The sequence below is a fragment of the Heloderma suspectum genome, chromosome 4 (assembly GCF_057233095.1).
Source record: "Heloderma suspectum isolate Gila_16-S chromosome 4, 16-S_ref, whole genome shotgun sequence".
NCBI classification, from domain to species: Eukaryota; Metazoa; Chordata; class Lepidosauria; order Squamata; family Helodermatidae; genus Heloderma; species Heloderma suspectum.
The window spans coordinates 309,835,890-309,852,652 of NC_139461.1; the positions used below are offsets into that span (position 1 = coordinate 309,835,890).

General features: G+C 48.9%; 1 protein-coding gene across 1 annotated transcript in view; it reads left to right on the top strand.

Annotated features, from left to right (window-relative positions):
* Window positions 1–1,583: 1,583 nt before the first annotated feature.
* The window catches only part of LOC146349009 (signal-regulatory protein beta-1-like), a 29,195-nt gene continuing 14,015 nt past the window's right edge, over window positions 1,584–16,763 (top strand). Inside the window, exons 1-2 of the mRNA XM_084854503.1 lie at window positions 1,584–1,724; window positions 9,874–10,224. Coding sequence (XP_084710629.1) covers window positions 1,652–1,724; window positions 9,874–10,224 — 424 coding nt within the window. The 5' untranslated portion in view covers window positions 1,584–1,651. The remainder of the gene's footprint in view (window positions 1,725–9,873; window positions 10,225–16,763) is intronic.

Below are 16,763 nucleotides of genomic sequence, written 5' to 3' on the forward strand. Positions count from 1 at the left end.
CCATCCCTCCCTATTCAGAGTAGCTGAGGGAATGTGGGACATATAGAGATTGAGGTGACTGTGAAACATCCCAGCAGAGATTTTGAAGAGGAAGGTGAGGCTGCAGGACAGGGATTCTCTATTGATTATTTTACTGGAGTTATTCATACCCTACTTTTAAAACTAATTTTCCAAAGTCTGTTACATTAAAAGAAGTGTGGTTTGTTTAAGGAAATGAGTCCTTCACCCCGCCCCTGTGATCACAGTTCCCAGGGCAGCTCGCAAGGGTGAAACCAAATACAATATAAACAAAGACGGGTACAGCAGAAGGAAAGAAGTTTTTAAAACACGAGACCTGGCTGCTCCTCTGCCAACTATGAGAACAACAGGAAAAGATGATGTTAAAATCGAATAAAGTGAGAAACATGCACAACACTGGAATGCAGTAAAAACAGTGGAATCAAGACACCTCATAAAGGATGTATAACTTCAGGCAGCCTCTGAGATGGTTTTCTGCAGTGTCTAACAGGCACCACAAGAGAGCGCCCGAGTACCTTTTCCCCTTAGGAGAGGAAGAAGAAAAAAGGCCACTCGGCCAATCTTTCCCCAAACGTGCTTCGTTCCTGCTGCGGTCCATGGCAGGGTTCTTCCACGTTGCCCCACCCGACTAGTCCTCAAGAATCTCTAGGAAATACTGGGGATGAGGGTGGTGGAGAAATACTGTCAGCAGCCCAGTCATGATGACACTTCGCTTGTTAAAAGAATTTATTCCCCAGCTTTCCACCTTAAAAACACCTCTCCCCGGCCACAAGGCAACCACCGGTCCATCTAGAACAACAATCTACATTAAACATACAACTCATAAAATAGTGTACAGTGCCACAGAACAGTCCAAAGCCAGCAGAGAAAACAAGCTAAATTTGGTGGTGATTTCCTGCCAAATTTCAGCAGCAAGCCTCAGCTCTTTTTTGGTGCAGTGTGGCAGGAGCAATTCCAGTGGCATGGCAAGCTTGTAGTAAGTTTTAAATTAAAAAGAAGTGCTGTGCAGAAACAGAAAAAAGGCTGCTGCCAGGAAGCTTAATCGAAAATGCTTTATTGATAGTGGGCAGCCTCCGCTTTTTCAGTCTCCATAAGGCTTGACTCTGTCAGGAGATCCTTCCATCCAGGGCAGGACTTCCAGAGGTGGAACTTCCAGACTGGGGGGGGGGGGCCTTCCAGCAGGGGGGGACTACACTCCATGAAAAGGGGCGGGGGCACCTGTCCTTTCTGGAAAGGGGGTGGGCCATAGAGTTCAATGTGAAGTAGCCTTTTTCCCTACTCCTACTGTAATATCTGCATAGGCTTTACCACAGCATTGATGGATGGTGTCATGCGGGAGCAACATTGGGGGACAGTATCTGCTTGCTCCCATCTGAAGATTACCGGCAGATGCACCAAAAAATTATTAAAAGCCTTCAAATGTTTCCTTTTTCTTACAGAAACTGGCCTCTGTTAAGCTGCCCTGGACCATCCTACTGCTCAGAGATGTGGGGAGTGTGCAGGAATCTAAAGATGAGATCATGTTTAGGAGGAGGAAGTGACCATTTCCTCTTCCGTCTGCAACTGAGAAGATCTGATGGGGAAAGAGATAAAGGAAGAAAGAGCATAGACGGATCTCCTCCCTGCCACCCCGATGGCTGCCTCAGGCCACTTCTCCGCATTTCCACATCGCTTTCAGCTGCTGCTCCTTCTCTTGTGGCTTCTTGGTGAGTGTCAAGATGTAGGCATGTACGAAAGTCACTTACCTTTTTGCGGAATCTTTTGCGGTGGGGGGGAGGCGCTCTGTCCCTCCCCCCGGAATCCTCGACGGGGGGGGAGGCAATCTGGTCCTCCCCTCCGGAATCCTCGACGGCCGGCTCCACTCCGCGGCCAGGCCGCAGAGCAGCCGGCCAGGGCCGTCCGCAGCCGGATTTCCGGCCGCAGACGGGCTGCTGCGGGCGCAAATGGCGGCCCAGTGGCCGCCATTTGTGTCCAGCCAGGCAGCCATGATAGGCTACATAAGAATTTACGTAGCCTATCACGGCTAACCCCCCCCCAAAAAAAAACCCAGCGTAAGCAAATGGCAGCGGCTATGGCAGCCGCCATTTGCGTTCTCTATTTTTCGCCGTTCTAGCCTATGTAAATATTTACGTAGGCAATTACAGCGAAAAAAAAGGGAACCGCAAATGGCTCCCACTATGCTATTTGCGGTTCCTTTTTTTTTTTTTTTGCTATAATTGCCTACATAAATATTTATGTAGGCTAGAACGGCGAAAAATAGAGAATGCAAATGGCGGCCGCCATAGCCGCCACCATTTGCGTATGCTGGGGTTTTTTTTTGGGGGGGGTAGCCGTGATAGGCTATGTAAATTCTTACATAGCCTATCACAGCTCGAAGGACAGCAATGGCGGCTGCAGCAGCCTGGCCGTGGCTGGCCAGGAGACCAGCCGCTGCTGGAGCCGCCGCCGCCAAATCTGCCGCATCCGCCCCAGTCAAGTTCCGTCCTGGGGGATTCCGTGGGGGGGGGGGGCAGGAGGCCGTTCTGTAGAATCCGGCCCCCCGGAATACGTGGCGGAATTCTCCGTCATCCCTATCAAGATGTAGGAACTGGACTTGCTACTGTGCTAAGATTTCCAGCTGCAGAGAAGTGCAGTGCAAAGGTACGGGCAAAGTCACGGCGGTGGGGTTGGCAGGTGTCCCAGCCAGTGCTGGTTCGAGGGGGGTGGGCTCGGGCAAGATTCCCTCAGTGGGCCCCCTCCCATTTCTGTCTCAACTGCCAGTCACTTGCCATCTCCTTCTGGGCCTGATGGGTCCAGGGGCTCTGGGGGTCTGCAATAAGCCCTGGTTCAGATCTGACGTGGAGCCTTGTTTTGGTTCATTTCCTGAAGGTTTGGATGTTTTCCCCATTGACGAAATCAACACATGGGCTACAACCTTTTCATTTTGGGGTGGATGTGGATGAAATGTGCAGGCACAGTAGCTCCATCTGTGAGGAGGGACCCTGATCAAGAGGGGTGTGTGAGCGGGGGAGGACTTGTGCAAGGTGCCTTTAATATTTGAGAGTTTTTTTAAAAGGTGGATGCCCTGTCTTCTCTGTGGTTTTGTGGGCAACTGGCATGAACATGCAATGCAACACAGAGGTGCCCTTACGTGAGTTCCCTGCAAGATTTCAGAAGGACAGGTGCTGGGGTTAGGGGGTTATGATGAATGAAAAATGGATGAGGCCTTTGAGGGGGAGAGATTGCTATTGGACTCCTGCCTCTGCCTTGGGATTAACACGCGCTTTTACACACTCCTGCTGCGTCCTTGACAATGTGGATGTCACTTCATTGAAATCTGAAAGTAAAAACGAATAGACCCTGAAAGTAGACACGAATATAAGGCTGCATATGCACCATGACACTCTGCATGTGTGTGCGTGCGTGTGTGTGTCACACACACACACACACACACCAAAGAACGCAGAGTGAGAGAGATACTGAAGTCCTGTCAGTCACAAAACTATACCCTTCTCTTCTCCATTCCCTGGCATTCTCCTTTTATGGAGAGATTTGCCTGTAGGAGGATCAAACTTGTGTCTGTTTTGGGCACAACTAAATTGAAAATAGCCACCCTCCAAAGTGTGCAAGAGATGTGTTAAGAGCATAGGAAGTTACCTCATAGCAGGTCACATGTCCATCCATCTAGCCCAGTACTGTGTACTGTGACTGGCGGTGGATCCCCAGAGTCTCAGGCTGAGGCCTCCCCCATCACTTGACCTTCTAACATATCAATGAAATATGGTCTTATCCTGCATCATTGAGTTCCAGAGGTGTGCAATGACTCCTTTTTGAATAAAAAAACCCTTAGAAGGGAGTTGTTTTCTTGCTGGTGCACTGGGAATAGGTGTTAATCAGGGTCACAGAACAGGGCCCTGGCTCTGTTTCTTTTCCTGCTTCACTCTCTTTCACATCCCTCTCTCCAGTTCTCAGTTTCTATTCAGTTCTGTAGATCAGCTGTAGATCCTCGAAATATCATCCTCAGTCCTTCAGGAGACTCTGACAAATGCTCCTAAGCCTTGTCTAACTTTGCCGGCAGGAGCTGCACTTTACTGGGCAGGAGAACACACATACACCGGTGCTCCCCCATTGTCGCTGTCATGCCCCCGCCCCAATTAGAGATGCTGGAGAAATTCGAGATGGACCAAAATGAGCTCGGATTTCTAAGAATCCGACCTGCGGAATCTGTTGCAGAGCGACCCCGTCAGGCTGTGTGGAGCCCGTGGACTTCCAGATTATTTTTTTACTTTCCCTAAAATTACACATATAAATTCGTAGGAAAATACACACGTTTCTGCTGAGGAAACATTGAATGGAATGGGGGACAATACGTTAAATGTTACATACTACGGTAAATTATGTAAATACTTACATAATTCTTTGCGTATTTTCTGCATGATGAAAAAATTGTCCGCATCCGTCGGTGGGTGGACAACAGAACAAAAGGCCCCTGATAATCCATGAAACACAGACGGAGCGGATTTCATACACTCCGTACATCCCTAGCCCCAATGCTGCATCATCACACCAACTCCCCTATCTCCGTCCCCACCTCTCACCGTTGCTGCCACCATCTGCACTCTTGGCTCACTCTTAGAATCCTCCAGCATGAGGCAGGTAGGGATGTTGGAGAATTCCGCCACGGCTCCAGTGAGGCTGGATTCTTTAGAATGCAGCCCCCTGGAGTCCGTGGCGGAACGGGGCAACCCCCCCACCCTGCGGAATCCCCCCGGGACGGAGCCTACCTGGCGGCAGCGGTGGCTCCGGGTCGTCTTCCGTCCACTGCCGGGCTGTGGCCACAAATGGCGGCCACTATGCTGGCTGCCATTTGCGTCCCTGCAGAAGCCGTGATAGGCTACGTATATATTTACGTAGCCTATCATGGCAAAAGGCAGGAACGCAAATGGCAGCCACTACGCCATTTGCATCCCTGCCTTTTGCCGTGATAGGCTATGTAGATACTTACATAGCCTATCACGACTTCGCAGGGCTAGGGATGTCAGAGAATTCCGCTACGGATGTCGGTGAGGCCGAACGCCAGTGCATTCGGCCCCCCAAAAACCGTCGCGGAACGAAGCCCCCGCCGCCCCCGCCCCACGAAAGGCACGTGAAATGGAGCACTTACCTGCCCCCGTCCGTGCTGCTGTGCAAATGGCAGCTGTCCTGCGGCTGCCATTCACTTCCTCCTTCTTCTGCCGTGATAGGCTACGTAAATACTTACGTAGCCTATCACGGCTAACGCAGAGACGCCATTTGCATCCCTGCGGAGGCCGTGATAGGCTACGTAAGTATTTACGTAGTCTATCACGGCAGGGGGGGAAAAACCCCACCGTACGCAAATGGTGGCGGCTACTGCCATTTGTGTGTGCTGGGGTTTTCCCCCTGCCGTGATAGGCTACGTAAATTTTTACATAGCCTATCATGGCGAAAGAAAGGATGCAAATGACGGTGGCTATGACAGCCGCCATTTGCGTCCCTGCAGGGCTGCCCAGCAGCCGGATGTCCGGCTGCGGGCGGCCGGAGCTGGACGGTGGCTCTGCGGCTTGGCTGCGGAGCGGAGCCAGCCGGCCAGGATTCCGAGGGGAGGCACGGAGTGCCTCCCCCCACCGGCGAGGATTCTCAGGGGAGGGACAGAGCGCCTCCCCCCCAGCGGAACCCGGCGGAGCCAGGTAAGCGGGGTTTCGTACACACCTAGTGGGGACACAAATGGCGTAGCAGCCGCCATTTACGTTCCTGCCTTTTGCTGTGATAGGCTACGTAAATATATGCGTAGCCTATCACGGCCTCCGTAGGGATGCAAATGGCAGCTGCTACAGTGGCCGCCATTTGCGGCCGGTGCAGCCCAGCTGCGGATGGAAGTCTGGCTGTGGGTGGCCCCGATCGGCGGCTCCGCGGTGTTGCCGCGGAGTGGAGCCGGCTGGGCAGGATTCTTGGGGGAGGGACGGATCGCCTCCCTCCCACCACGGATGCCCAACAGCGGAGCAAGGTAAGGTATTTGTACATCCCTAGAGGCAGGTGGTGGGCTCCCTGAGGAGTTGGCTGCCCTGGCCGGTGCAGCTCTTCAGAGGGCCGTCCATGGCCAGGCCCAACTGCCTGGCTTTGAGGGTGTCCTTCTTGTACTGTGTGCAATCTCCTGGGACGCCCCTCCCACAATGCCTGGCTCTGAGGAAGGAGCTCCTCAGAGCCAGGCATTTGGGCCTAGCCAGGTCTCTGAGGAGCCTCACCAGCTCCTTTCTCTGGCTGATGTGGCTCTACGGAGAGCCCACCCACCCTCTGGCTCACTCTTGGAGTGTGGCTGGTTCGCACAACATGGCTGACTCATCACTGGCTATTTAACCCAAAATCAGCTGTGGCGCATAGGTTTTCCACAGGTGTCTGAGCCCTGTGGGAACAGAGTGCTGGACTAGATATGCCTTTGATCCGATCCAGAACTTCAGATGTTCTTAAGGCACACAGTAAGTATTCCCCATACACATGGCCTTTCCCTCAGGAAATGCCTGGGGAGGGGGGAGGGGGGCTTGACAAGTGTGTGGGGAGGGGTGGACCTCCTGGCCAAGCCAAAAGTTGTAGATCTCTGGTTAACAAGGCTGACAAAAAGAAAACTCAACTTTTTTTTTTAAAGAACAAATAATACTAGATAATATAAAGTAGGGATGTCACAACGTGGAGCTTAAATTCTTATAGGAAGACTCAAGGTGAACAGGGCATAGCAGAGCTGTGCTTGCCTCGATCATGCAAGATGCCATTACCTCCCTAGTTTCTAGGGCTGTGCACGGCAACCCCTCCAACCCCTGCTTCACTTTGGATGCTGCTTTAGAACTTCTGAACCAGCCCTGCTTCGCTTCGAACCAATTTGGACCCATCCACTTCGCTTCAGATTCAGATCGGAAGCAAGATTCAGATAACCGAATCACTTCGGTTTTTGATGTTTTCCCATTGACTTGCATTGGAAAATAGAAATGGCCATAACCTTTTCAGTTTTCAAGATAAATTCATGACATTTTGGGAGATGACAGCCCCCTTAGAGGGGATCCCACCTGCCAAATTTCAGACCGTTTGGCTCAGTAGTTTTTGTGCTAGGCAGAGTTAAAATTTGATTTTTTCAACAAAAACTCTCACAGCAAAGTGCTATAACTTGCACGAAATTTGGAGACCTCTCAGCCCCCTCTCAGATAACCGAATCACTCGTTTTTGATGTTTTCCCACTGACTTGCATTGGAAAATAGAAATGGCCATAACCTTTTCAGTTTTCAAGACAAATTCATGACATTTTGGGAGGTGACAGCCCCCTTAGAGGGGATCCCACCTGCCAAATTTCAGACCGTTTGGCTCAGTAGTTTTTGTGCTAGGCAGAGTTAAAATTTGATTTTTTCAACAAAAACTCTCAAAGCAAAGTGCTATAACTTGCACGAAATTTGGAGACCTCTCAGCCCCCTCTCAGATAACCGAATCACTCGTTTTTGATGTTTTCCCACTGACTTGCATATAACCTTTTCAGTTTTCAAGATAAATTCATGACATTTTGGGAGGTGACAGGGGATTCCACCTGCCAAATTTCAGACAGTTTGGCCCAATGGTTTTTGTGCTAGGCACAAATAAAATGTGCTGTTCTCAGAAACTCAAACTAAAGGTCATACAGGGGTAATCAGTGAAGTTAGGTGTTTAAATGCTGATTAGGAGTGGGTCACTATCCCTAATCTCTGCTGTAGGTTTCTTTAAAGTGCAAATAACTCCTCTCCCCTAGTACTACTTTCCTATTCAGCTTCACAGTGGATGACCTCAGGCTCCCTTTGGTTGAATGGAATACACATTACCTGGGAATACACATTACCTGGACGTAAGGTCTGCTCCCCTCTTCCTCATATAATGTTCCTCATAGAATAGTAGTACGGTTGGAAGGGGCCTACAAGGCCATCGAGTCCAACCCCCTGCTCAACGCAGGAATCCAAGTCAGAGCATGCCTGACAGATGGCTGTCCAGCCTCGTCTTGAACGCCTCCAGTGTGGGAGAGCCCACCACCTCCCTAGGGAATGGGTTCCACTGTCGTATTGCTCTAACAGTCAGGACATTTCTCCTGATGTTCAGCCAGCATCTGGCTTCCTGTAACTTGAGCCCATTATTCCGTGCTTGCACTCTGGGATGATCGAGAAGAGATCCTGGCCTTCCTCTCTGTGACGACCTTTCAAGTCCTTGAAGAGCGCTATCATGTCTCCCCTCAGTCTTCTCTTCTCAAGGCTACACAGGCCCAGTTCTCTCAGTCTCTCCTCATAGGGCTTTGTTTCCAGTCCCCTGATCATCCGCAGAAGGAGCTGCTGCCCCTTTTGTAAGAGAGCTACTGCTGTGCTGCGGCCTGCAGCAGCCTCCTCAAACAGGGACCTCCAGGGATTGAGACTGGCCTCTGCACTCCGCTGCCCTACACCACAACGCACTATCTGGGCTGGGGGCAACCCCACTCGGCTACCCACCAGTGGTGCTGGTCCCACCAGCATCTCACCCACCTCTGCCCCTGCCAAGGCCCCAAAGATGCACCATATTGGACTTGCTTTGCCACACAGTGGAGTATGAAATTTAAATAATTTATGCTCATGTGTGTAGTGCTTTGCCCACTGTTTTTTGAAATGTGGGCTGTGTAGTACTTTGCCAAACACTGTTTGCTTGTCCACACGTGCGTGAGCAGGAGGAAAGCAAATACTGAACTACCTGCAAGCAAAGGGGGGATTATCTATAATCCTAACAAAAGAAAAAAAGGGCTTTTTAATTAATTTATTTTTTAAGGAAAAGAGATCAGAAGTGGGAAGGGAAGGAATACAGGAACTGACAAGGGTGAGTTGGTAGTGGTGGAGGGGAGCCAAAAGTGGATGATTGATAGATAGATAGATAGATAGATAGATAGATAGATAGATAGACAGACTCTAGACAGAAAGTAAGGGAAAACTAATGGTTGAGAATTGAGAAGGGTGCAGGGGGAAGCTAAAGAACAAGGCAAGGAAAATTAAACTACTTTTTAACTCCTCTCTGGTTTTTTAAATAATCAAGGAAAAAAAGAATGGTAAAACCTATTAGAGAAGTGGCAGGGGGTGGGGGGAGACAAAGAACCAGGCAAGGAAAGGAGGAAACTCAAACGAAGTACTTTTTCAGTGTTTGGAAAGAAAGAATCTACAAAAGAAAGAAAGAAAGAGAATAGTTGAATTGGGAAGGAAGAAGAAAGACAAAGCTGCAGAACAAACACATGCACACACACCATAGGTCTAGCCAGCTGTCTCTAACGACAAGTAAACTACCACCTCGAACTCTAACTAGCGTGGACTCCCTCGCAATGAGACGAAAGCAGGCTGATCTCCTCAAATATATCCAGTATTCCCCCCTCCTCCATCACTGTCACTGATTGGAGACTGCACTGAGCAGGGGGTTGGACTTGATGGCCTTGTAGGCCCCTTCCAACCTTACTATTCTATGATTCTATGACTGCTGGGTTAAGGTCAGCCATAATTTGGGAACTAGAGTTGCTATTTGCCAAGGCTCACCATTTCCCATCTCCCTTCCCCCAGCCTCCATTCTCCTCCTCGCCCCCTCCCTGATCTTTCACAAGCTGATACATCGAGAGACAGGCTGTCTGGGAATGGCTTCAGTAGTTCCAAATCTCTGAGGCAGACCGAGGTGCCTCGGCGATGAGCTGTTTTGTTTTGGGGCAACTTGGTGCTGTTCTGATCCACTTCGGGTCATGCTGAGGGAGCTCCAACCAAAGCCGTGCACAGCCCTACTATTTTCCTGCCCCAAGGCCCAGAAACTTGCACTGTATGGAGAAAGCAGAAGACGACGGTATTCATTTCATTGCAGGTGCCGAAGGACAGAAGCTGGAGGTGCTGCAGTCTCTGGGACCCTTGTCGGTGTCGGCAGGAGAGACCCTCACTCTGACTTGCACATTGAGATCCAGCGGGGGCGCTGCCCCAGGAGGCGTGAAATGGCACAAGGGCTCAGACAGACGGCAGCCCCCCATTTATAGCCAAAAAGAGCCCATTTCCTCCCGGGTCGTCAGGGTTGTCCCTGAATCAAACAGAGACTTCAGCATCAGCATCACAGACATCCGAGCTGAGGATGCCGGGACCTATTACTGCGTGAAGTACAGAACAAGAAGCAAAATGGAGACAGAAGAAGCATCTGGAGAGGGCACTGTGGTTTCTGTGATTGGTAAGTGCAGAAAAAGCCGATGGGTGAAGGGAGGAGAAACTGCTCAACTTTGCTTGGTTTCTACCTAGACAAAATGCTGAGGACTTGGGTGTGTGTGTGTGCTGAAGGGCTACTCTGTAAAAAGAGGTTCAGTTTGGTTCTTAACAACTGGATGAACCCATCAGTGCTTCTCCCTGCAGTCAGGCCTTCAGTCACTGGTCCCCCCAGAGGAGTGGAACCAGACAAAACACCAGGGGAGTGAGAGTTGGAGGCTGAATATCCAGAAAGAGTTTTACAAGCCTTGGGATGTGCATAAGGACATTTCTGCATTCTTTCCTTTGCTTCCTGGCAGGGGTGTTGCTAGGTTCTTAAAAGATTTGGGGCACAGGCCCATAACACACATTTGCACATATATATATACATATACACGAGTCTAAGCGCACCTCTAATATATATGTGTGTGTGTGTGGTGTGTGTGCATGTGGTGTGCTTGCATGTGTGTATAGATTACATACATACATAAGAAGTGTGCACTGACCCCCCACCCCACTTCAACTCAGACCCTGAGTCAGCATTTTGGAAAACATCCTGCTTCTGCTTGGGCCAATTTGTGGTTGGACCATTTCAGCTCAGCAACAAACCTGAGTCAAGGTTTGGAAAAATGAGTCTTTATGCTTCCTGTTGACTCCCACTGGAAATTTAAAAAAACCTGTAACTTTTTCTCTTGGTCAGAACTGGATGATCATTTCAGGCATAGTATCCCCCTAGAAGGGGATTACACCTGCCCAATGTCAGAAAAATGGGTGCAGGGTTGATACTTTGATTTTCTTTTAAAGGGAACTGCCAAAAACGTTTTCATTCCTTGGAAGAATTGGATAAACATTTCAGGATTCATTGCCCCATCAGAGGAGATCATGTCTCCAAATTTCAGAATGATAGCCACAAGGGTTTTTGTGCAAGGGTAGCCTTGACATTTTGAGGAGTCCAAAAGAGGACATACTTCTCTCCTTATTTTCCTTGTGGACCATTGTTCTGAAAATTACAGACAGCCTAGAGTTGTCCCTAAGTAAGAAACCAGCAAAGTTTAAGAAGGATAGGTGCAGCAGTTCATGTGGAAGGGGAGTCCTCCAATTTGGGGGAGGGAGTGATTTGCTTTCCCTTCACCCCTTCCCCAATAGTTTTTTGGGTAAATTTGTATGAAAATGCACAGATTGTACCTGTGACTAGCACAAAAGCCACTGGACCTAACTGTCTGAAATTGGGCAGGTTCAATAAGCTCCATGGGGGCTACCAGGTCTCCAAATTTCATATATTTATTTTACAAAATAAAAAAATTATGGGCATTTCTGTTTTCCAATGCAAGTCAATGGGAAAATGTTAAAAAAAAAAAAGCAATTGGGACAGCTCAAAAGATCCAGGGCACAGCTCAAAAAGATCCGGGGCATATGCCTGGGTGGACCCCTGCAGAAGGGCCTCCTGAACGATGCCCCTGCTTCCTGGGCAACTCCATAAAAAGATGATTAATTGGGTTTGAAGCTGGAGTCTTTACTGCTGGTTTGACCCATGAAGCTTCTCCCTGCAGCCAGGTCATTGTGGCTGCATGGATAGTCTCATTATATGGTTTAGTCACTAGAGGCACTGGACTTAGTTATAGCTGAGCATGGACTCTGAACCTCCAACCTATATAGTATTGTGTCCTTGTTTTAGTGGTGAACTTTTTAATGTCAAAGTGAGATCTCAGAGCCAAAAGGGGCTTATGAATCTTATTGCAAGTTGAGAAATTAGTCCAGCATCCAAACACCAAATAGCAAAGCCCGGAAAAGAAGCTTCTTTTCATTACTAATATTACTTTCCTTATCACCTTACTGGGGACTTGCACAGGACCTCCTTACATTAGAGGAAAATGCATGTATTGGAAGTTTGGCAACTGTTTTCTTTAAACAAAGTAGTTTGGGGTTGATGTACCTGCAGGAGGGAAATGGTGGTAGGGAGGGGCTTAACCCTTTTTGCATCCACTACATTTCCATTGCAAGTCCGGCTGACCTTCCTTATTTATTTGATTTGTACCCACCGTTCTACCAAGAAAGACAAGGCACCTTAAAAATGATTATAATAATAATAAAGCAAGTAATTAAAATCTAGACCCATTTCAGTCGGGCTTCAGGCCTGGGCATGGGACAGAAACGGCCTTGGTCGCCTTGGTAGATGATATGAGGAGGGCTCTGGATAGGGGTGAATGCTCCTTCCTTGTTTTCCTCGACCTCTCAGCGGCTTTCGATACCGTTGACCACGGTATCCTCCTGGACCGCCTGGAGGGGTTGGGCATTGGGGACACCGTATTGCGGTGGTTCCGGGCCTTCCTTTCCGGCAGGTACCAGAGGGTAGCACTGGGAGAGGAGGTTTCGGACCCGTGGCCACTTACTTGTGGGGTGCCACAGGGTTCCATCCTCTCCCCGATGCTATTTAACATCTATGTGAAGCTGCTGGGGGCTATCATCAGGAGGTTTGGGGTGCAGTGTCATCAATATGCGGATGACACGCAGCTCTACCTCTCGTTTAAATCTTCACCAAGGTTGGCTGTAGAATCCCTGTACAAATGTCTGGAGACGGTGAGTGGCTGGATGGGGAGGAATAGGCTGAAGCTAAACCCTGACAAGACCGAGGTACTTTTGGTGGGAGACAAGAGGAGGCTGGGGGATGTTGACCTGGTGTTGAATGGGGTACGGCTACCCTTGAAAGACCAGGTCTGCAGCCTGGGGGTCATTTTGGACTCCCAGCTGTCCATGGAGTCTCAGGTGTCAGCTGTGAGCCGGACAGCGCTGTATCAACTCCATCTGATACGGCGGCTGCGCCCCTTCCTTCCTGACCATCTGCTCCCATCGGTAGTACATGCCCTGGTCTCCTCTCGTTTAGACTACTGTAATGCGCTCTACGTGGGGTTACCCTTGAAGACGGTTCGGAAACTACAGCTGGTACAGAACGCGGCGGCTCGCCTGATTAAAGGCAGCCGCCGGCGAGATCACATCACTCCAATGCTGAAGGAGTTGCACTGGTTATCAGTTGTTTTCCGGGCCAAATTCAAGGTGTTGGTTTTGACCTTTAAAACCCTATATGGTTCCGGCCCAGCCTATCTTAAGGAGCGCCTCCAGCAGCACCAGACAGGCCGCTTAACAAGATCAGCCTCGGATGGCCTTCTCTCTGTCCCATCAGCTAGGACAGCTAGACTGGTGGGGACGAGGGAGAGGGCCTTTTCTGTGGTGGCCCCCACTCTGTGGAACTCCCTCCCTAGGGAACTCCGTCATGCCCCCTCTTTAATGAGCTTCCGTCGTGCATTAAAAACGCTGTTGTTCAGGCAGGCATTTGGGGTGGGTTAGGGTATTTTAGAAAATGTTTTTATTGTAGAATTTTATTGTTTTAAACTGTTTTTATTGTATGTTGTACATCGCCCAGAGTGGCTGGGTGACCAGCCAGATGGGCGATTAATAAATTTAATAATAAATAAATAAATAAATAAATAAAACACAGTTAGAAGCACAACAGAATAAAAGAAGCACCCAACCCAATAGACCTGCTTACAAGCCAAAGGCCTGCTTGATTAAAATGTATTTGCCTGTCAGTGGAAAGACAGCAGAGAGGGAGGCAACCAAGCCTCCCTCGGCAGAGAGTCCCACAGCCTGGGAGCGGCCACCGAGAAGGCCCTCTCTTGCTTCGCCACCAAACATTCTTCTGAAGATGGCAGTCTCAAAAGAAGGGTCTCTCCAGAAGATCTTAAGAACAAGCAGGCTCTTATGGGAGAAGATAGTCTTTCAGGTAGCCCAGTCCCAAGCCATACAGGGGTTTATAGGTCATAACCAGCACTTTGAATTGTACCCAGAAACAGACTTGTAGCCAGTGAAGCTGGCCAGATCAGACATCTGTAGGAATAGGTGCATTTGGTGTACTAGCCTCAGCTATGCAAACACACTCCTGGCCACCTATTGTCTACGATGTAATTCTGTTTCTGTGTTTCATATTTGTTTTTTATTATTATTCTTTATGTTTTATTTTTTTGTACTTGTGATTTTTTTTCTTGTATGCTATTTAATTAAAATGAACAAAAATGGAGTAAATAGTTTCCCCCTCCTTGAGAACTCAATCTAGACACATGTTTACCCTGCAAACAGATGTCTGGAAAACTATGGAGATGGGAAAGAGCTACTGTATGTGTGTGTTCTGAATTATAGGGGAAAAATGGTGAGCGTATGACAGAATAAGCACCCCTCCCTCCCTCCTGCTTTTTGATTCAAAATCACCCCCTCCCAAAGTTTCTTTTCCTAAAAGTAGCAGCCGTTGTGTTTTAGCACATGCATTTTCACGTAACCTCTGCTTCCACCCTCAGAAAGAGGGCTCAGAGTGTGGCAAAGAAAGAGATCCAGCACATATGAGCACATTTTATTTTTCTTTATTTAATGAAAGACATATCCTGTCCTTTTCTCATAAAATCAAAAGTCAATAAAAATCAACACAAAATTAACAAACATATCATCAAAACCACAGGAAAAAAACAAGCAGCAGCAAATTCAACAGCAGCCAGTAAGGTTGTTTGATCCCCCAACCCCCGCGCCCAAAGATCAAGGGCTTTGGGAAAGAATTCCACAAAAATAGTGTCACGATTAAGGCCCCATCTACACAAGCCTTTTACTCCAGGGTGGCTGTGAGTCGTGGTTCCCCAGGATAGATGACATAGCCGCTGCTTTGCAGCCATCTGTGGTTTTCTCCTGGATTTCCAAGGAGATTTCCAAGGAGGCGTTTTGCTACAATGTTTTTTGTTTGCTGCGGGTTTCCCAGGTTTCCCGTGGTTGTGAGCTGACCGTCTCTTCCCCAAACCAAATTTGCATTTTGTGGTGGGCGTGTTGTAAGTGTTCATAGTGGCTGTGTCACTCTGTGATGCCCCTTTACTCCCTCCGTCCCTTCGCAGCTGCACAGTAGAGGCACAGAGAGGTATTTTCATTTATTTAATCACACTTTTGCACATTTTTGCAGCTTCATATCTTTGCAATGGTTGTTTTGGACTCAGTGCCCAAGGGCTGGGGGGGTCTTGGGGGAGGACCAACTTCGCTCTGGACACCATTTCGGAGTGAGGGGTAGCCATGTGCCGCTCACGCAAACCATTGCGAGAGTCTCAGGCTGGGGAACTGACAAACAGATGGCGTGGAAATGAAGGGACACAGAACACCCACTTTTTACCTAAGGAGGGATGGAAAGACACAACAGAACCCATAAAATACAAAACAGCCACTGCAGTGTCGCACCCCCACACTCACGGGACTGCACAGCTGCGCATCAAAGTATAATGGCAAAAAAAGGGCACGGCGGAGTCTGTTCGTGGAGCGTGCAGTAAACTGCGAGTGTATCCCACCAGAACCTAATTTGAAGCTGCAATCCTGCGAACTTGCAACGGGGTGGGGGGTGAGAGTGGTGCCATGTAGATGGGGCCTAAGAAGCCCTGTCTCTCATGCCCATCCACCAAACTTTAGATGGTGGAGAGAAACCAAGCAGGATCTGAGCATGCTGGGCATGAGTTCAGGTATAGCAAAGCCCCAAGAGAGCCAGCGTGGTGTAGTGGTTAGAAAGTTGGACTGGGACTCAGGAGATCCAGGTCCTAGTCCCCACTTGGCCATGAAGATCACTGGGTGACTTTGAGCCAGTCACTGACTCTCACCCTAGCCTACCTTGCAGGGTTGTTGTGAGGAGAAAATGGAGAAGAGGAGGTCCATGTAAGCTGCCTTGGGTTCCTTGCAAGAGGAAAAAAGCTGGGGTGTAAATGTAATAGTAAAAACTAAATTAAAAAGAGTAAGTACAAACTCAGTACACACCAGCAACATATATACAGAACGTTACCCATCCAGTATCTACAGTTGGAGGAGGTAGATGTTTTTGAGAATATCATGGGGTATGTTTGTTAAGGCCTCAGCCTTAGCTCCCAATATCCTGGCTTTTTGGAGGTTGAGCCAACATAAGAATGTCTTAACTCTGGTCTTAAACCAGCAGGTTTTGAAATAATTGAATCTCTCTTCAGTGGAACTATGACCTTTTGGGGATGCTAGGATCAGTAGCTAGCCTCTACTTAAAAGAGTTCTCTGTCCACTAGCTGCTTTTCTGATCCTGTTGTCCTATCGCTGGAATGATACAAATCTTCAGCGTTTCTGTTCCCTGTTCTCTGGTTTGTTTGGAGTTGGGGTGAAACAAATTGACCAATGCTTCCTGCCATTGATCATTAGTTCATCTACACAGAGTGGAACTAGGGCTTAGCACATTTCTTTTGCTGTTCCGAGGAGTCCTGTCTCTAAGACTACACAGTGAGCTGGGGCCTGTCTCCATGAGGGATTTACTCCGAGCTGGCTGTGTTTGGAGGTCGTTAGGGATAGATGACGTCGGGGCCATCCAGCAGCCACCCCGGAGCTTATCATGGAACAACGAGATTTCCTGAAACTGCTTATAGTCCGATTCCTTTCCTTAAGTCGGGTTCTCCCTGGTATAGTTGCTGTGTGCCCCAACCCCCGCCTTGACCTCGGGTACGC